General features: G+C 38.4%; 2 protein-coding genes across 2 annotated transcripts in view; one reads left to right on the top strand and one right to left on the bottom strand.

Moving 5' to 3' along the window:
* Positions 1–8,690, top strand: part of LOC107747595 (GDNF family receptor alpha-4-like) — a 66,667-nt gene extending 57,977 nt beyond the window's left edge. The window contains exons 7-8 of the mRNA XM_016562191.1: positions 6,026–6,207; positions 7,791–8,690. Of these exons, the coding sequence (XP_016417677.1) occupies positions 6,026–6,207; positions 7,791–7,919 (311 nt within the window). The 3' untranslated portion in view covers positions 7,920–8,690. The remainder of the gene's footprint in view (positions 1–6,025; positions 6,208–7,790) is intronic.
* A 2,411-nt stretch (positions 8,691–11,101) lies between these two features.
* Positions 11,102–22,134, bottom strand: part of LOC107747594 (attractin-like) — an 84,323-nt gene continuing 73,290 nt past the window's right edge. Inside the window, exons 15-17 of the mRNA XM_016562190.1 lie at positions 18,974–19,081; positions 13,768–13,882; positions 11,102–13,646 (exon numbers count right to left, since the gene is read on the bottom strand). Coding sequence (XP_016417676.1) covers positions 13,522–13,646; positions 13,768–13,882; positions 18,974–19,081 — 348 coding nt within the window. The 3' untranslated portion in view covers positions 11,102–13,521. The remainder of the gene's footprint in view (positions 13,647–13,767; positions 13,883–18,973; positions 19,082–22,134) is intronic.

Genomic DNA, 22,134 nt, shown 5'->3' with positions numbered 1-22,134 from the left:
GCTGTAATGGCAGCTCTATTCTGGAAAAGGGGGCGGGGAGCAGCAGCTCATGTGCATTTAAAGAAACAGGCCCGAAAAACCGCGTGTTTCTGCTTCCACTCAAAACAGGCATTTTCAAAATGTTATAATAAATGATCTGTGGAGTATTTTGAGCTGAAACTTCACAGACACATTCTGGGGACACCAGAGACTTATATTACATATTGTAAAAAGGGGCATAATCAGGGGCGGAGCCAGGGGGTGGCCGTGGCCACCACTGACAAAAGCTTGGCCACCTCTTTGGCCACCTCACTCAAAACTGCAGTTTTTGTCCCTTTTTTCTTGACAAGAAATGCATTTTTAAGATGCGGAACCGCCGTATCTCTTTATGACCACATCAAACGGGAGAATTTTCAGACGCACACTTCAGCTTCACCTCAGCATCAGGCGCGAGTCAAATGAGCGCAAAAAGCTACAGCAGCCAAATGATTCTCCTTTAAGTTACAAATGGCTGCACTTGCCCTTATGTTGAAATTAAGGTAGATAGTACTTTTAATGGTGAAGTGCACTTATGTTTTTTTGCTATATTTTTAGCCTGAGCCACAGCTCAGGATGGTCACCAGTGAAGGGATTGTGAAAAAATCAGCCAGTCAACGCGGTCATGAAATTGTTTTTCTGAGAAATTAGTCACATGACATTAATGGCAGATAACTGGCTCAAAAAACATTCTGTCCAAAACTGAGCATCCATGGACAAAGACATCCTGTGCCAGCTGAGCAACTGCTATTAAAATGAATAGCAAATTTACCAGTAGCTTTGGGTCTGAGCGAGTGATGGGAGGCGGAGCTTATCAAAGGGTCAGTTGCCTCTAAAGTCCTGTAGGGATCAGAGAGAAATCACCACTTCTAAACATTCACCGCAAACTCCCCAGTGTTAGCTGCTGCCATTCACACCTCGATTAATTAGACGTCCATTATTTCGTCCTGCCTTTCATCCATGACAGAGAAAGTGAGAGTATACTGCATCACTGATGAAATATCTTTGTAATCATTGTCTTCTCTTCCCTGTTTCTGAGTCTCTTATCATAACATCCACACATATCCTTTTAGCTGTGATAGAGAGTGACACTGCGGCTCTACATAGGCCACACACTTATTGTTTGAGATCGATCATTGCATTTACTAACAGATGTGACTCTCAGATTGTCCTGTATGTACAAAATTAGACAAGAATGGAATGGAGCTATAATAAATGTCAAGATTTTATGTCACATCTTACAGTTCCAGACCGTCCTTTAAATGCCATTCCAAGAGTGCTAGCATTGTTATGCTAGACGTCTAGCACTAGTTGTCAACTAGTGGATCTGTTTATACATCACATATCAACCAAACTTATTCTCATAATTGAATTGTATACTTTAATAAATTCACTGTGGATATAAAATGTGGCTTTCATGAATGGTGTATGAACATGGCTGTATTCTGCTCCTGTGTGAATGTAGCCATTATATTGGTTTGTTTCTCTGCAGTAATTCAGCAATGCTACGAGTGGGCAGCTTCAATTAGCATCAACTCATGGCGTTTTGCTAAACATTCAGAGACTAATCAACTTCACACCATTCACACTCCTCCACATTACTCCACTGCTAACACTCCCCTGATTATGATGTATTATGACTGTTATGATATGAATGTCGGATAATGAGGGCTTTAGGTGGGCTGAGGTGAAGGCTAACTGACAGAAATTATATTCTTTACAGTAAACTTAAACTCAACGCTTTTCTATAAACCTGCCCCTGCCTTTCAAGATACATGAAGGATGTAGTTATACAGTCTTTTGTGAGTATAGAGCAGTGATATGTGCTGGACATCTAAAATGAAAGTAAATTCATCTATTTCAATTGATGTTCAAGAAGTTTCCAGGTTAAAGGCCTGTAGGACAACATTTACCAGACATGGACAACAAAAAAGCAGGAAATAACAAGAACATACTAATTAAAACTAATTCACATCAAGGTTTCAGCACAGTCAGCTTTTTTTTTAGATCATGCTTTAGGACCTCAAGAAAGGCAAAAACATTTTCTGCTGGTGTCGATAAGCAGTCCGAACCTTTTTCTGGTTAAAACTGATCCAAAATCCATTTTTGAGCAAGTACATAACTATCCATTGTTCAAAACTATCTCCTTACCTTAGACCGATTGACAACGGTAAGCTTGTAATAATGTGTTGTAATTTGAGTAGTACTAGTAGGTTTCCGTGGGAAATACGAGCTTGATGCCATTCCTCTTTAGCCCTAAACACACTGCACGATTTTCGGCTGTCCCAAACGAAAGATTGGCATCGTGAAACAATAGTGGCTATTTCTGTGATTGCTGGTACAATCCGCGTTTACTGACCAACCAATAAAAATGCGACATGATGGTGCTAAAACATAAAACTGCTTACCTCAAGCTCTTATCCCTTCCTCTTTCGCCGCTTCCACTTTTTTTCAGCACACATAAAAATACACCTGCTAAAGCGTGATTCATCATGCTCTTTTTGTTTAGCACTAGCGCATGCTGATGACGTTTTATTCTTTTATAGTAACGTGTGTCGTATCGTACGAGTCAATAGGTGTCATCATCGTACAGTCTACACACGTCGTAGCCAAGTTCCATGTCGCACAGTGTGACATGCAGTGATCTTATAGGATTGCTAAAATCGTGCAGTGTGTTTTGGGCTTTAGCGTCATTATGTCATGTCTGTATACATAAAGAAATAGGCTAATAACGCTAATAATACACACTAAATACAGGTAGTCAAGCAATGCTGAAGTTGTTAACATTTGAGAATTAAGTATAACAATAATAACAATTTGCACAGTTTGATGTGATATGAGCCAAGAAATCCTTAGATTAAATCACCATTGGTAGCGCGATGTATTGTAATGCTTTTTTTTCCTCAGTTGGTCAGAACAAAAGTGGAAGACATGTTACTTACTTGTTCAGATTACATTTTCTGGTGAAAATTCTTATTTGGGTCATATATTCCAAGACACAGAATCTGTGATTCCAAAGTACAGTATCCACATGGTGCGGTGACTGACAGCCCACCAGACTGTAAAAAAAGATGGACGATGTATCTCCACTTCCTTCCACTATAGAAGAGTGAAGCCAAAACATTCTCAGTATGGCCGCTGTCATCTTGGGAAAATTATGTCATTTGGAGTCATAGTCTGCACAGTAGTGATCGTGAGGTGGAGCCGCGGAATCAAAGTCCCGCTTAAACTCACGCAGACCCAATCGCAAGCTCACAATCATGACGCCACACCCCGTTTTTATAGCATCAAATAGTTAAAAGCAAACTTGTTAGAAAAACGAACACTTGTACATACATCAGCATGATAAGAACTACCTAAAATGATGGAAACCATCTTTGGAAAAAATGTATTTGAGGTGTAATTTGATTTAGTTGTCTCACATCCCATTAGATTACATGGAGAGGGCGGGGTTTATGACTTATGGGGGCGATCGAGACGCTATGGCTTAACTCAGTGGTTCTCAAACCTGTCCTGGAGTACCCCCAACCCTCCACATTTTGTATGTCTCCCTCATTTATCACACCTGATTTAACTCATCAGCTCATTAGTGGAGACTTCAAGACCTGAAGTGGGTGTGTCAGATATAGGGAGACATACAAAATGTGCAGTGCTGGGGGTACTTCATGGAAAGGTTTGAGAACCACTGGCTTAACTTTTCAAGACTCGTGCACATACTCCTCAAAACGTTAGATTCATCCGTGCTGGAGCCATGCCGGTGCACAACCCACGTAAAGATGTAATTCTGCATATAACTGCAATTGCAGGTTTCAAACAGAGATGGCGACAAAGAGGCAAAATTTACTGTCTGCAGCTTTAAGTTAAAGGTGACATATCATGAAAATCTGACTTTTCCAGGTTTTAAGTGCTATAATCAGGTCCCCAGTGCATCTACCAACCAAGGAAACGTGAAAAAGATTAACCCAGTAACTTTGTTTTGGTAAGCCTTTTTCTGCAAGCGTCTGAGAAAACGAGCGCGTCTGATTTTGCTCCCTTGGTGACGTGGCAAAGGGATCTCATTATAATATTACCGCCCCTTAATCTGTAAATTTACACCCATGGCGCCGTCATTTTAATTTCGCAAGCGACAACGGTGTACCAGCTCTAATGCCATGGCAAAATTTGAGCAAAACATGCTAACTGTTCTGTCATTGGCTGCACTGACGAGCACAGAACACTATTTAGAGTCCCAGCCTCAGAGGAGACAACAGAGCCTATCAGACATTTCTCCTTACTCTGTGTATGTGGTAAGTGAACTTTCATGTACTGTAAAGCAACAGGCTACCGCTAGCAAGCGTCTAACCTTTTAGTGGCTCCGTAAAACACGTTATTTGTTTCACGCTTCGGGCACACCCCTAACCAGCACGATAAACATGATAATCAGAACCAAAACAGATGTTTTTAGCAGGTCGCAGCTCTATTCTGGAAAAGGGGGCTGGGAGCAGCAGCTCATTTGCATTTAAAGAAACAGCGTGTTTCTGCTTCCACTTAAAATAGGCATTTTCAAAATGTTATAATAAATGATCTGTGGAGTATTTTGAGCTGAAACTTCACAAACACATTCTGGGGACACCAGAGACTTATATTACATATTGTAAAAAGGGGCATAATATGTCTCTTTTAAAGTACTAAAATGACAAACATGGGGGACTAAATAGAAATATTAAAAGATATATAATAAAAAGGACAAAAGCACTTAAGATTACAACAAACTAAAATTAAATTGAAAATATAAAAATAAAGCTAATTAAAAATATTAAGAAATACTATAACAGTACATAAGTAATGCTAAAATAAATGCTCATGGTCCAGAGCTGCAATATCCATTATAAATATTTATGGCAGGTTGTGGGATGCTTTACAAGGACACTGTACTAATGATATTAAAGAGGCACTATTATACATACAGTAAAGTATTCTGTGGAAGTCACTCTCTTTCTCTCTCTAGCTTCATCACCCCTGTAAGATCACAAAGATTAAGCAATTAGTGTTTCAATTAAGAAAGAAAATTCACTCAACCATGCCACTGTTCACCATTCATAAATCTAATCTTCCTTTTTTTCCCCACAACCCTTTCCTCAGCACCAGAAAGGAATATCAGACTCAAATATGGAGTTATATCCCGTGCCGTCCTCACAGTTGTGTCTTAATTGAGGCGACTTTCGTGCCACGGTAATTTCAGACAAGTGACCTACTAGACAAATGGAAATTAATCAGTTCAGATTATTATCATTCATATGGCCTGCACTATAAGTCTGAAATACACCCTATATAGCCAATAAAATGGGGGAAATTGAAGAGGAGTGTGAATGGAAATCCATATTTAGGTTTAATATCAAAGGTAATTTTGCCAGTACATGGGTGACCGTAAAGAATATTTCAAAATGAATACACACGGGTGTTTTAGTACAGGTAAGATTTGCTTTAAACATCAAGATACAAGAAGTAATCAAACTTCTTTCAAACCCACACGCACAGAGGCACACTCAAGCACACACTCCATTTTATGCATCCAATCTTTCCCAAGGGAAAACACACTGAACGAAAATAAAAGATAAGAAAGAAAATGGAAGACTTGGGCAAAGAAATAAGGACGAATGCCAAGCCGTTAAGAAATACAAGTGTTTTTTTTAATATATTTCTGGAGGGCAGGATTAGCCGATTGGTAATATAGGGATATTCTACTATATAAACAAACTATATTTAGAGCATGAATCAGATAATGGAGTTTATGATCCTGAATGCTGTTCTGTCAACATTTATGCTGCAAAATTTATATATAAGCCAGTACTCTCTGGTTCCCCCGAGTGTGTTTTGTTGTTGTTATTGTAAGAAAGCATGTTGATGAATTCCAAACCCATTTTGAAAGAGAGACACGTCTGGAACAGAAAGCCAACTGAGGCATGACTGCCTTCCAGACGTGTTCATCTGCAGGGCTGTGAATCTGACTCTCTCCCCTCCTTTCAAACAGAGAACGCCATCCTGGCTTTCGGGAACGACACAGACCTGAAATCTGCGACCAACCAAGCTCCAGGCTCCAACACGAACACTTACAACCAGATCTTAGTTACCAGCACCGAGACCACCACTACCACCATTGGTTCTGGCATGCAGACCGAGCAGAACATCCTGCGTCCACAGATGCCCACACAGGTACCGGCCTTTATCCTGGTCCGTCTGAGTGCCAGTATGTATTCTAGGACCTTTTGAAAATCTAACTCGCTGTGTTCCTGCTAGATTTCAAACTTGGCAAAACCGATCATTCATGTTGCCTATTCATTCACGTCAGAGCTTTCTTGTGAGAGAACACAGATTTGCATTGTGTATGACATTGCATACATATTGTGTCGCAAAAATTACTTAAAATCCATTCTGACTGTCCAGACTGTAACGCATTTGGAAAAATGTATACTGTTTTAATCGGATTTAAAATCACATATGGATATGGTTTGGGTTTGTAAAAATTGGATTTCTTCAATTCTGATGATTATTAATTTATTTATTTTTTACAGAATACATACCACAATGACACATGAGTTTTTTAGCGCTGGGTGACAAATGTATGATATAGTCACATCTTTTGACAATATTTTGAACCTGTTGCAAGAGGTTTGAATACGATTTGAAAAAAATTCGATTTCATGTGTTTTTTTTTTTTTTTTTTTTTGCTGTTCAGAGTGCAAACAGCTAAATGGATTGGAGTCAGATATGCTTTTCATGTCTGTCAGAACAAAGCCATAGATGTGTGTTATAGTCTCCCTGCTGAAAGAAACAGTGTAAACCAGCCTACATGATTACTGTTGTCTGTTTCCCTGCCTGGCCAAGCTTACCACAATAGTCTGGTTTTGTGATTTTAGAGGGGATTTGTCAGATGGTCTGGACCAGACTGGAAGACCAGCTAAGACCAGCTGTATACTGTCTTGTTGTTTTGTTATTTTCTAATGCAGTGGATCTTAATAGGTTTCAATCAGGATCCAGATTTTACATTGGACTTTAAGTGGTGATTACAACACGATGCCAAAATTGTTTATTATTTAAAATTGAATTTTGAAAGTTTCATGCTCTCAGAAACCAATCATTCACTCAACAAAGCCTGTATTTATAATCAGGCACACATTCTTTTCTTTCTCATATTTTTTTCACGGCTTTTGAGGATGAAACATCACATAACCTAACACTACTGCGATCACTAAGATTATTTTCTAAAAGAAATGTATAATTTTTTAAACAGATTTCTGTTTCATATAAATGATATTCTTTTGAACTTTCTATTCATCAAAGAATCCTGAAAAAAATCTGAAAAAATATTTTCCACAAAATATGTGGAATATAAATCTGCATATTAGAGTGATTTCTTAAGGATTACGTGACACTGACGTCTGGATTAATGGCGGCTGAAAATTCAGCTTTGCCTTCACAGGAATAAATTACATTTAAAAGATATTAAAATAGTTATCGGTTATTTTAAATTGTAATGATATTTCACATTACTTATGTTTTTTAATCAAATAAATGTTGTGAGACTTTTAGCAAAAGACATGGGAAGCATCTTTATCTTCCTTTTAAAAGTTGAGAAGTCTGTTCATATGTTTTATTACTATACACACCACTGGTCCATTAGAGATGAATCCATTTAGTACTGTATCTGTCTGTGATGTGATACCAATAAAAGACAGAACCAAGAAAGAAATGATGAGATGATAAAACAGATCTCACTTGCTCTTTTTGTTCTGCAGATGAACGAGAGAGACAGACTGTGGGGCGACTCCACGCTCCCGTCCCCTGATCTCTATGATGCCAGTCCTGCAGCGGCCCACCTGGCCATGGTAATGTGGCTCCTCCCCATCCTGCTGCTGGCTCTCTAACTTTAAAATCAAGCAACTAATCAAAGCACCACAGAACTGAGACAGCGTGCGTGTATTCATGAGTTTCGACTTCCGCATCACAAAAACTCATTCGGGGAGGACGCAAAAACCGCCAAACTCTCTAAATATATCAAACCCTGCTCCATTCCTCAATGCAACATAGTGATTCATTGTCTGGGTGTTCACAATGACTGATTTCAAGAGTTTAAATAATTGTGTGTGTCTCTCTCTCTTAATTTGAACTGAAGATGGTGACCATGTAAGATAAAACCCCCTCTCTTCAAAGCGAGCGACTGAAAGGTAGTCGACGGGTGGCTGAGTCATGCCTATGCTACAAATTTAACACTAAAAAAAATAAAAAAATTCTACCTGTTCATCATCCATATTTTAATATCTATTTTCCCCCAGCTCTCTCAAATGGACAGTGTTGGTACGTGTGCTGTATATTCACCCGGATAGAAGTGTGTTTTGCAATGTTTGCTTGAAGAAGCACAAGAACAAGCGGTAAGAGAAAGGAAACTGATGTAATGCACTAAAAGTGTCTGCGATGAGAGCTCTTTCAGTGGGTTACAGAAACGGTCTTTATTTTTGTAATGTGGCTGTATTGTTTAGATGTAGGCTGTTTCTCCCAGCAGTCTTGGAGTGCACGGTTTGCTAAGAAAATGGCACCGATATGAAGAGCAGAAGAGCTTAAGTATCTTGATGAATGCCATGATCACCGAGCAGTTCTTGTATACTTCACCTGTGAATATGGGTGTCTGAAATACTGCATCAAACTGCTTATTGCAAATGGAAAAAGAAGCACAAAACACCCTGTTAAAGAAAAAACACTTCCTGTTCATGTGAAGTCAAGCAGCTTAATCCCATCTCCTTACTCACTGTTCGTCTCCGCCAATCAAAATGAGCACAACGAGGGTCTGTTGATTCTCTCCAGTGACTGACGCCAGTTTTCTGCGTCCCCATCCTATGAGCACTTGGCATCTGCAGTTGTGTTGCTTTTTTTATTCTCAAGTGTCCTGTGATGACAAACAAGGTGAGTGAAAAATAAATGCGTTGACCTCTAAGAAACTTCAGAGACTATTGACCAATCAGCGACCTGCATCATAAAACGGGGCAAAGCATTTCTGTCAAATGGGTGGAAATTGTGGATTTTACTTGTCATTTCCTGAAAAATAAACCTGCCAGATACGGATGTACAGAATAATGCTTGTGTGTCCAAATATGTACATAAAGCAAAAGCATATGTTTGTTATGCATTGATTTTTGGGGAAAAACCTGAGCAATCGATTTTAATATGGTGAAAATATGCTAAGATGATAATTGAAAATAGGTATATGGAAAATAGCGATGAGAAGATTCTTTAATATTTATATGTATTTTTGTTTGCTCTACAGAAGAAAGCCATACATGTTTGATTTGGAATAAATACTGTGATTTAATTCTTAAAAATAGCTGAAATCATTACCGAATGTTACCAAATTAGCCAACAGTGGCATTAAGTATTAGAGGGGCTTCATGAATGACTGATGTTGTAATTCTTCAAGTTCTGTGGGTGTAGACTGTGTGCGGGCCTGCCGATCTGCTCAAGCTGAGGGGGTAATGAATAACTGAGGGAGTGAAGTAACCCTCATTTATTTGGAGCACAGTCGTTGCATTGTCACCTATGAGCATCGTCTGGGTCAGCACACACATCTACACTGCCCTTCAGACTAACAACCCCCAACAAAATAAAACGCCCACATTTAACAGTGTTGTGCTACTGCCGCAAGACAAATATGAAGGATATCTGGACTCGGGAGGAGGACAACATGGGCACGCGGACACCAAGTCACACTTAAGCTGAAATTTTTCTTTTTATACTATCATTATATTTCTGAATTTCTTTTTTCTGTTGAGCACAAAAGAGGATATGTTGAAGAATGTTGGTAACTAAACAGTTGCTGGTAGCCACTTACTTTCAGAGTTGGGAAAAATATATAATCAAAGACAATGAGGACCAGCAGCTGCTTGGTTACCCATTTTCTTCAAAACATCGTTTGTGCTCAACAGAAGAAAGAATCTCTTGTTGGGGGGTTGAAAAATCTCTTTTAACGGGATAGTTCACCCAAAAATTTTTATTCTGTCATTAATTACTCACCCTCACGTCCATTTTCAGAACACAAATTAAAATATTGAAGAGCTTTCTGACCCTGCATATAGCAACACAGCTGAAATGTTTTATGGTCCAGAAAGGTAGTAAGGACATCATTAAAATAGTCAATGTGACATCAGTGATTCAACCGTAATTTTATGAAGCTACAAGAATGCCAGAATGCTGGCTCCTGCATCTGCAACACCGCACGCATGCATTGTAGTATACTCTCGTGAATGGCAGCAAAGACTGATGCGGAAGAGAAGAAATTGTTGAATAAAACTGATTTTTTATTTTTGGCACACAAAAAGTATTCTCGTAGCTGCATAACATTAGGGTTTAACCACTGATGTCACATGGACTATTTTAACAATGTCCTACTACCTTTCTGGGCCTTGAAATGGTTAGTTCCCTTGCTGTCTATGGGAGGGTCAGAGAGCTCTCAGATTTCATTAAAAATATCGTAATTTGTGTTTCGAAGATGAACGAAGGTCTTAATGGGTTTGGAACAACATGAGGGTGAGTAATTAATGTCAGATTTTCATTTTTGCGTGAACTATCCTTTTAAGCTTCAGAAAATGCTGACTGTCAAGGTTTTAATTTTATGTTTTTTTTAAGCAATTTTTCTAAGACAGACGTAAAATATGTAGCCTAAACAATTAAAAATGTAAATTAAGCTATCATTTACATAACATACTTTCCACAAAATAAAGAAAAATATGTTTGATCATTCTCCCTTAAAATACCTTTGCTTAAAGAGTTAAATGGCTGAATTTGACGAATACAGGCAACACTACAATTTGTGTAAAAACTGAGGAAATGGAATGATATGATTTACATGATGTACTCACGGCATGCGGTTAACGAGTCCAAACAATGACTTCCTGGGTCCTGTAACTTTAAGGAATGTTCTTTTTTTTTGTTTGTTTGTTTTAGAAATGGAAAAATCATGCAGTAACAGATGCCAGCAAAATGTGGGTCAGCTAAACATCACATTCATAATAATTAAACTTGAAACATTTTCACTACAATTAAATATTCATTCAACAGAAAATTGTCCAAATTATGACGCATGATTTTAATCGCTGCATACAGTCGAGAAGGTCAAGACCTCTGAGACTCCACAGGCCCCAATAACCATTTTACGGAGGGCATTTGTGAAAAGAATATCCACCCTCTCTGTTTCTGGATTCCTGCCAATGTGCTTGATAAAATGCAAATACACAGCTAATGGTGAGAATTTCCATTCAATTATGAAGCCGTAAAGTATCTGTAATATATCTGAGCGGGGAGACTTTGAAAGCTCCCTCATAATCCCATTTGGAAAATCTCTGAAGAGGCACTGGATAAACGCTCATGCCGAGCTGAAGAAGTTGTCACGATATTGTTTATCCACATCCACCTGCTGATAATAAGGAGATAACAAATGCATTTCATCTGTCCTGTTGTGAGAGACAAGCTTAAATGCTTCCAACAGCACACTATGCAATGAAGATAAAACAATGTACATTAGATGCCGTACTGTACCGTGCCGTTTCCCCTTGAGCTACATAAATTACTCAATAGTTAAAAAAACGCCATAGGCAGCTCGTTATCTCATTAAATAAATGATGGGTGATAAGCTAACCAAGAACACTGCAATTTCACTCAACATCAGAACAACAGATTTACAGGCACTCATCTTCATTTTACCGTTTAATTATAGACAAAATGTTCTATGTCATTCTTTATGTACGCATATAATTACAAGGTCAGTTTAAATTTCCAGGTCTTATTTTTTTTCTAAAGTAGGCAGCTAGTTTAAAGTTTGTTCATGACATTCGCCATCTTACATACAAAAGAAGCTGCAATGCAGTCACATTTCAAAAGCCTGGGACACTCCACCTGCCAAGTGCAGTAAGTCGCTTAACATAGACGGCATTCACATTACTGTCCATCACTATGTACAAAAACTTGAGTGCACTTGCTGCTACATTATACATATTAACAAACTACAGATTCCGTATCTACAGTATCAGGTGCGGTCGGTGTGTGAGGAGTACTGTTTGAGGCTTACAGAGAAAAGCAATGTGAGAATTAGCTTCCATCTGAAGGAAGAGAGACCAGCTCCTTTCATTAGACCACTTTGTGTGTGCGTGTGAGTGCGCTTTCCCTTTTGGACCCTAACAGATCGCGAGAAAAAAAACATAAATGGTCTCTCTACGACATTCTGGCTTACATTCGCACCTGATGGGTGTCTCAGGACATGAATTTTCCATTGAGATCACGGACAGATTAGTAACATCCTGTTTGGGCTCTCAATACTAGATGCTTGGTTCTGGTCTAGCAACTTGTGTCCCTTTATTCATGGCACTCTAAACACACCAAGAACTGGCAAGCAGGTCATCTGTGCCGTCTCGATACAGCCGCGCACCAGGATAATGAAAGATGTAATGACTGCGCCGCTACACGCACTTTCACCGGTTTAGATTTCATAATGTCACATTTGCTCACTCTATCTCTGACCTTTCCTTTGCACTAGGCAATCCACTCCATATCCTGGAGAATATCCCCGGTATCCGACGCAGGTCCAGGTTTGTGCATTTGTGTATGCAGATAATACTTCGCCAGCCCAAAATGACATCTGACATTTCGAGAAACCCAAACAAGGTCCTTGTTCGCTCTAATTCCACCCTGCTGCCTGCCTGCAGTCGCCTTTTATTTCTGCCTTCCTTGAAATGTGCCTGAGAAATGGGTTGAGATTTCAGATAAAAGAGAAGTGAGAGGAAGTAAATGATAAAAGCAGAAGCAGCACTATCATTATGGCAAACATAAACACTGACGTCTCAGATCTCTACATGAACATGTGAAAGGAGGTAATTCAAAAGAGAATGGAAGGATGTGAAAAAGCTAAAATGTAGATCCTCTTATTGGGACAAACATGAAATGCTTGGGAGAGACATCACAAATGACCTATAAAGTAAAACGCTTGTAAACATACCAGTTAGCTGTGTCTTATTCCTGCACATCAAATCAGAGACGTGATTAATAATTAAGAAATAAAAGCAATTTTTGACGACTACTGCCATGATTAAACAGACATAGACGTACTATATGCCTCTAAAAGACATTCTGTACTATATGCAGGTGTGTGTTTGTGTTTGTGTTATAGCCATGCAGCCAAAGAAGTCTCCAGAAGAAAATTTTGTCTGTGTGTGTTGCCTTCATCAGAGATGCAGCAGTGCAAGGATTCTTCCTCCTGATTGTAAAAATGGAATAAAATAACTGAAATAAGTTAAATATCATAAAGTGGCCCAGGATAAGTCCTATCAGTCAGGGTCACATAAGAGTTCATTTCCTGTAGTGTTCTCTCAGCTTGGGCCAGGAGAAATTCAGTTTCTCCAATCAGAGTCCGCTTGGCTTGGCTAAACCACGCAACCCAGCCATAAGCGTCCTGGCAGGGGTCCGAGGTCAGAGGTTGAGGGGTAAATGTCAGATGCAGGTGGCGGGCTGTGCTAATGGCTGCTGCTTGCGGCTACGCAACCCTCCCGACTTCTCCTTATATCCCAGACACATCTGCTGAGAGACGTCCACTAATGCACTCGCTACTGCCAGACCTGAGAAGAGAGGAAGACAAAGAGGTGTTTCTGAGCGTCAGTATAATGGCCTTGGCGGCAGAGAGTGTAAAAATGTTCAGCACTCAGTGTGGGGGCCAAATGCATTGGCTCGCCGACCCACCTGACTGTCCTGGAGGAGGAATACCTCCGGGGCCTCTGGGTAATCTAACAAAGATGGAGAGCACTGCTGCCTTATTCCCAAAACAGGGCTCCAAAGCTATGGGCTTAGGCACAGACTGAGGGAAAAAAGACAAACGGTTAAAAAAAATAAAAAAAAAGAATGCTTAAATTTTTTTCATTTAATAAAAAAGTTATTTTTACATTATATTATATTATATTATATAACAAAATGAGTGAATTTTAAATAAAAAATGTATACTACCATTCAAAAGTTTGGTCTTGGCAAGATTTTTATATTTTTGAGTCTCTTTTGCTCACTAAGTCTGCATTTATTTGATCATAAATACAGTAATATTGTGAAAAATTAAAATTTCAAATAAATGTTTTCTACTTTAATATATTTTAAAATGTAATTTATTGCTGAGATGCCAAGCTGAATTTTCAGCATCATTACTCCAGTCTTCAGTGTCACATGATCCTTCAGAAATCATTTTAATATGCTGATTTGCTGCTTAAGAATAAGTTGTGCAGCTTAATATTTTTGTGAAAACCTTACTTGGGTGAATAGAAAGTTCAATATACTAGCATTTATTTGAAATCTCTTTAACAATATAAATCTTTACTTCTGATAAATTTAATGCATTCTTGTTTAATAAAAGTGTTAATTTCTGTTTAAAAAAGCATAATTTGAGAATGATCCAAAGAGCATCTTGAGTTTCATTATAAGCAAGAACATCTGACGCCTGTACAAATAAGTGCTCAAGATCTATGTACTTATTTGATTTTTGACCAAGAAATGCAGCAGTACCATATATGTATTTCTTATTCTTTTAAAATCTTAAAAAGGAATTCCAGACTTGACAGAAAAAAAAGATTTTCATTGTGGTCTCAGACATTTGGACCCCATTGTACATATAAATGACATTATTAAAACACATGGACAGTTCTGACTCTGAATTTGACTCGTTCAGTCAAATTTTAAAAATCACTCTAAAACAGCTGATATGTGCACACCTGTGACACTGGTATTATAATACTGTATTATAATTTTAGCCCCTTCACCTCTTAAAGGGATAGTTCACCCAAAAATGAAAATTCTTTAATTAATTACTCACCCTCATGTCGTTCCAAACACGCAAGACCTTCGTTCATCTTCTGAACTCAAATTAAGATATTTTTGATTATGTACCCTTGTTGTCTATTGAGGGTCAGAAAGCTCTCAGATTTCATCAAAAATATCTTAATTTGTGTTCCGAAGATGAACGAAGGTCTTACTGGTTTGGAATGACATGAGGGTGAGTAATTAATTACATTTTTTGGGTGAACTATCCCTTTAACAGTGGCAAAACAACATCACCAGAAAACATTTTAAAGGAAAAAAAACATTACCCTTTAATGTATTACTATGACATATATTGTACCAGTGTACTGGAATGACTGCTATATTCCAAGGCACTGTGCTTCAAAGAATACCACGGTACATGCACAGAAACCATTGTAATTTTTTGTAAGTATTTTTAATGCATGTGTGGAGCAGGGCTGAAAGCACTTGACCTTCTGTTTTTGAACACATGCACAAATCATATTCCAGCTTTGACCCATTTCACACTCTCATTTTGCCCTTAGTCCCAAGCCTTACATAAACCCTTTTATACACACACACTTGTTCTTTTTACCTAACTGCCGAGTTTCCCCAGCGTGTGTTGTGTGTATGCATGATATTAGCGCATATGCATCAAAAAGACTGTTCAATGACTGAGTGTTTGCATGCTTACTGCGGCTCTCCAACCCCTCATTCACACATTCTCCCCACTGTATAGCACACTTGCATATTCATCCCTCCTTCTCTTCATATATTCTTCTCTTTAAGCCACTTCTTATCCTACCGAGGCCAGTTCACCCCCTCGCTTCTCTCTATCTCTCTCCTCCTCGCACTTTCCCACTGTCAATTCAGAGCAGGGGGGAACTGCATTTATCTTTCACGCCATACACACCTACTCCTCCAGCACACAAAAAGAAGAAACTCCTAGTAAAATTCAATTACAGACTCTGAGAGCATCTGCATGAGTATGGAGGGGCGTATTGCTGTATGTATGCATTTATATATTTATATATATGCGTTCGTTACGTTTCGGCTCAGGCGATTATCTGAGGCAACCAGACTGAGCAAGCAGAAGACAGGTTCTGTTTAATTAACTCTTATAGTTAAAGAAAACGAGAGTGACGGTGAGTGAGTGAGAGAGAAAGCAGATGTATACTTAGTGTGTCAGAGGCCACAAACTACAGCACTGAATGTTCTGATGTCCACTGAGCTCCTGTGTGCATCGCTCTTTGTTTAGTTGTGTTTACTTTAGTTTCACACCCTCTGGGTCCTTCTATGAGATTTGAGAGAAATAACTGCATTTATAGCATTTTGCTATCAAGGATGGCTGGATTGTAATTACTTTTAAACCTTGATCGTGAGCATAGGACATTGATGGAGCAGGAGTGAGAACATAGGAAAGAGGTAAATCTAAATTGGATCTTCACTCTAGGGCTGTCATTACAGTATTAGGACAAAAAAACAAAACAAAACAGCAATTACAAACCAACAATTCCTGAAATCAAATATAGCTGTAATACTATGTAATGCAGTTATTAGTTGCAAACCTCATAGAGGGGTCAAGAAGCCTTGAAACTAAAGTAAACAGAATTAAACAAAGCTGTCAAAACTAGACAATGAAAGTGTGATGGTTTTAAAGTTGCTGAGTACCTAAAAACACTTAAAACACAGAAGTTCTGTTCTAAAACCCAGTAAGCTGCCTAACAAGACAATTCTTGAGGCACATTCCAAAAAATCTATACTCCCTTATAATGTACCTCATTTTGGCCAAGTTGTCAGGTAGTATCACATGTATCCTCCAAAGATACAATCCTTGAATGCATTTTGGAGAGCTTTGTGATTTGAGGGAAATATGTTTTATTTACCACTTTAAAATCGATAGAATTATTTCATTTATAGTGTTGGGTAAAACCTAGATTTTCCAATTAATCGCAGTCTTTATTTCAACTATCTAGATATCAATTCTTAAAATACCATTATTGATCTTTTACTCAATTCCTATTTTCAGTGGGTGCATGAAAATGTAGCCTGCATGGAAAACTAACTCGGTCAACTGCATAGTTTGGGCCCTGTTGTTAATATTTAACGTAAATATTTTCATAATGTACCAAGAAAGTTCCCAATATCAGTGCATTCTGCACCATTTTTCAGCATAGTATTCCCCCATTGCTGAATCTTCATCGGAAAAAGAAATTATATTTTACCCGAGTTGTGAATGTAAGTTTGAAATCTGTACTGAATGTGATGTAATACAAGGACTATGTACCATCAAATAATGAAAAAGAAACCTCTTTCTATTGCGGATTGTATGCAAAACAAACATACAACACAACCAATGTCATCTAAACCTGTCGTGTGCTGTATTTATCCAATGGTAGTTGACTAAGTAACATCTATCGTCACTTTACAGCAAAGCGAATGCACTATTTCCATTGAAATCAATGGATGAGCAGGGTATTTGACAGACTGAAAACTCTAGTGTGTAGGTGCCCCACTAACTGTCGCTTAAATGAGCGATCTGTTTCTCTCACACATGCAAAAAGAGAACAAATAGAGTCTTACATACCATGAAGAATTGACGAACTACATGCAAATGATATTCTTTTGAATTGCATGCAAATGATATTCTTTTTGAGTTGGTTCGAAATTATTCAACCTTTAAGACTAATCAGAAAGCACTGCCGGCTGGTTACTTCAGTAGTGGGCGAGAATAACATGCAGGTGGCAATACATATGAATGTATCTTTATAAAGGGCTGTCATTTTGTAAAGAAAATAAGATTTCAAATCTTTCATATATTCATATATATCTGTCAAGTCTGGTGAGTACACCAAGAAATCCACTAGCCAATGGCAGTTCTATTGCCAAGGGGTGCATAGAGGGTTGTGGTGTGAAATGAGAAGCACAATAAACCAGGATTCAGTTTACCTGAGATTTAGAATGACTCGGGGTTAACTATTTCAATTGTGAAAAGCCCTTCTGAAATACTTCCCTGTATATTTCACAACATTAGCAGAGACAGAATTTTAAAGCAAAGCAAACTGGACATCCTAACTGATAACTGATGTGCATTTAATGAAAAACGTCACAGGTTACTTATGTAACCATGGTTCCCTGAGTAGGGAACGAGACACTGGGTCCTCTAGGGGTCGCTATGGGGAACGCCTCGTCGTGACCCGTGACCCGGGCGCTCGATAGGAAGCAGCATGCTCATAGTAACCCTCAATGGTGAGGGGAGCGATGCTTCCAGAGTGTGTCAACAGAGACACACTATTTGAGTGGAGCCCAAGGTCCCGGGGTCTAAACCAACTCAGAGAAACGGAACGAGATCAATAACGCGTAACCCTTACCATACAGGATTTTAGAAGAGTGGGCAAAGCATAACATGCACACTTACCACTTATGTGGATTTTAGAAAGTGGGCAAAGCATAGCGTGCACACTTAAGAGAATGATGTGTGCTCCCGGCGCCTATTTATACTATAGTCGCACCGGTAGTGACGTCATGGCTGTCGCCGGCCAACGAGTTGGTGTTTTTTTCAATGTATGCTTCAGACACGGGTCACGACGAGGCGTTCCCCATAGCGACCCCTAGAGGACGCAGTTCGAAGTTCCCATGAAAGGGAACTGACTATTGCTGTGAATATTTGCGTGCTATTGTATTTATTTTTGTTTATTTGAGCACCGAATCATTAGTTTGGCAACATGTTAGCGTGAATCTTTTGGAATCAACCATTTTGAATCGGAAAACAAAGTGGGAAATCTGTATTTTTGTGTTTATTTTGGCATTGAATCCTTAGATTAACAACATATGCTAACGAGAAACTAATCAAAAGAATCAAGTTTCTTGTGTGCGTCACATTAAGACAGCATGAGTGACCAGTCATAAAAGAGTTGCTGCCTGTGTGTAGTTTCGAATGACTTTTTATTCGGTTGCTGTTTTAGAAGGCAGTTGCTTATGTAGACAGCAGACAGCGACGCAGCTCACTAGGTTTTGGAACAGAGCCAGTGACTCAGCTCTCAGTTCGTTCCCACATTAGCATATGCAGTAACTGCACTCCCTCTTAAAGCCACTCTGATGTCACCACATGAAAGGTCACGCTAACCTTCACATTTCCACCAATCAGGTCTGGCGGCTCCTCATCCGTCTCCAAGGCGACGTTGATGGTGGCGAATGGTCGGCTGGCCATCTGCTGCATTTCTCGCAGGAGTTGCTGAGAAAGAGAAGAGGACAATTATCCAAGTGTTACATTCACACACAAACATGCATACGGCTCTGTGTGCCGTTAAAGCTGAGATCAATATAAGGGTGACGGTTGAAACGGCCTAGCTTGAAAGAGATGCAGGCTGAATGTAAAAGAGAGAAAACCAGATTGAAACAAGCTTGTGAGCACATAAACACATAAAAGGACCATCTAAGAGGAAGTCAAACAAGAGGAACTGAATATCTGCAGAGCCTTTTAACTGTCAGAGTCTGAGAGAGAGTGCACAGAGAACAGATCAAACACCTGTTAAGCATAATTGATGCCACTCTTTGCTTACATCTCAGGAAAATAAGGATACAAACACATAAATTGGCACAAATCTTCCAATAAAGAAGGGAAAAAATGAAAAGGTTATATGCAGGTATGGAACATCTGATAAGTGTCAATATTAAAATTTCAAGACCTGTGCTCAAGAGCTCTTTTTATTTTGAGATATGTCTTCGAATGTCTGTCAACAGTATGGGAGGAAAAATAAATAAATATATAAATACTAGTGTTGGGACCATAGGCAGGCTAGGGGAACTTATATTAATGTTAAAAAACCTCATAAAGTGAAATTTTCATGCCATGGGACCTTTAAGAAACATAGGAAACAGAAGCCAGTCATTTTTTTTATTTTTCTTCTTTTCAGTGAATGGAAATTTTAGGGGACACATGGCAGACCAAACTTATATCTGCATCATCCATGTGAGCACCACAGCTCCTGAAATGACAATAATATTCTCTAAACTCACCTCAGTGTTGTTACTGTTCACTAAAACTTAAAATTAATATATATATTAATTGAAATAATGCAGAAATAAAATCTAAGTATTGGATGAAAAAAAAAAATTTGTTCCATGTGCTATTTCCCAGCTCAATTCAAATAGGAAAAGGTACATTTTTAGGTTATTGTAAATTTTTTATATTTATTAATATTTAATGTATTATGGTGTTTTGTATTTGTTTGTTTTATATGTGCCTGTTCTCCACCGCTGTAAAACAAATTGCCCCTCAAGGGGGACAATAAACGGTAAAGTAAAATAATGAAAACTTCCAAAAGCTTAAATGAAAATTAGAAATGCTTCCTTAGCAACTAACTGAAATAAAATACGTTTAAGTATCTATCTAATTGTCCACCCACCCATCCATCTAAAAATTGTAAATATGGTTTTAAACATAATTTTTTCTTATGTTCATTTAGTGAAAATAAAAGTGCAGAAAACATGCTTTTAAAACTACATTTTCACTGCATAAAGTTCCCACATTAAACATTTTGAAGTTTTGAACATCTCAAAAATGTCCCCATGGGATTGTCTCTTGGTCTCTGATGTTAATAACGATGAAGACGGTAATCTGAATCAGTATGCGTGTGAGAGACCGAGAAAGAGAGTGATAAGAGTAAAACAAGCTTCTTCACGGCAAACCACTCAATTAGAAATCCCCACCGTCTGACTGCCACCCCTCTCTGCCGGAACCACAAGTCATTTAATCTGTGTGTGTGTGTGTTTGTTGTGTATCTGTCCGTCCATGTTTGAATGCTCAGCTCAATACACAACAGAAAATCTTATAAAGACAGAGTGAAAGGAAGAGAGTGAGAGAGAGCAAGCGCTCCAGGGAGCACAGCAACTGTCACACACACACACCCACACGGTCCCATTGCAGCACATCAAAGTGCATATTTACTGATGTGTGCTTTAAACTACTGTCAGGAATATGAGGCATATCCAAAGAGACAGAGCAGAGGGGTAAAGATGGATGTGGAGAGGGGAGAGAAGAGAGAGATCTTTCAATCAACCTTCAGGAGAGAAGCAGTGCTGAATCAGATGGTAAGGTGTAGCCATGCTGAATACTGATCTGAGACAGCCTGTGCGCTGAAACACAAGGGCACTCTGATATCAATCCCCACTGCGTTTCTCCCAGCTGGTCTGGATTGGTGGTTTTAGAGGGGTTTTGGTCACTTGAAAACCAGCTAGACCAGCTTAAACCAGCTAAGCCCAGCTGTTTTTTTTTTTTCAGCAGTGTAGCCTTGAATTGTCCCAAAATTTGTTCTATGTACCACTGGTTTACACAGGCTTTGTACAGGCAGGCAGCAAAAATCTGATTTTTTTGGTGTATCTGACTCAAACTTGTGGTCTGAACATCTAAAGATTACAAACCGATCTAAACTTGGGCTTCAATATCTAATCAATAAAATCAACAATAATTGCTAATGAAAATAATAAAACTTTACGATTCTGACTGGATCTTGAGTTCATTGTAAATAGTTTAAAATGTGATATAAAGAATAAAAAACAACCAATCAATCAATCAATAAAACAATCTGCCATTTACACCACTTTACATTAGTAAATAATGCATATGGACAAAAAACATCTGAAATACAGTGGTTGATTTTGTTTACTTTATTATGGTGGGCAGGTTTGAGAATGTATTAGGCTATTCATATTTGGTCACACTTTATTTTAAGGTCCAATTCTCGCTATTAACAAACCATTAACTATGACTTTTGCCTCAATAAACTCCTAATTTGATGCTTATTAATAGCTGGCACCTACTGGCATTTTAATTTAGTTGAAAAGTATCATTTCCATCATAATTTCTTGTTTGTATATTCAAAAATATTTAAAAGTTGTATTTTTCCGTGTAAATGATTTAATTTGATAACGTATAGATAATCACATCTCAATAAACTCCTAATTTGATGCTTATTAATAGTAAGTAGTTGTTAAGTTTAGGATTTGGGTAGGGTTAGGGATATAGAATATGGTCATGCAGAATACGTGCTTTATAAGTACTAATAAACAGCCAATATGTTAATAATAGGCATGCTAATAAGCAGGGTTTAAATTGGGCCGGGGCCTCCACGGCTCGACATTAAAGGGATAGTTCACCCAAAAATGAAAATTTGATGTTTTTGTTTGTGTATGTTTTTTTGACTCTCAAAGCCGTGATTCCCATTCACTTCCATTATGTGACTGACAGACTGCAACGGTTTGAGTTAAAAATCTTTGTTTTCTACT

Source organism: Sinocyclocheilus rhinocerous, unplaced genomic scaffold, assembly GCF_001515625.1.
Source record: "Sinocyclocheilus rhinocerous isolate Xijiao unplaced genomic scaffold, SAMN03320098_v1.1 scaffold469, whole genome shotgun sequence".
NCBI lineage: Eukaryota > Metazoa > Chordata > Actinopteri > Cypriniformes > Cyprinidae > Sinocyclocheilus > Sinocyclocheilus rhinocerous.
The sequence above is the reverse complement of the archived record's forward strand: the minus strand, read 5'-3'. Positions and strand labels throughout refer to the sequence as shown.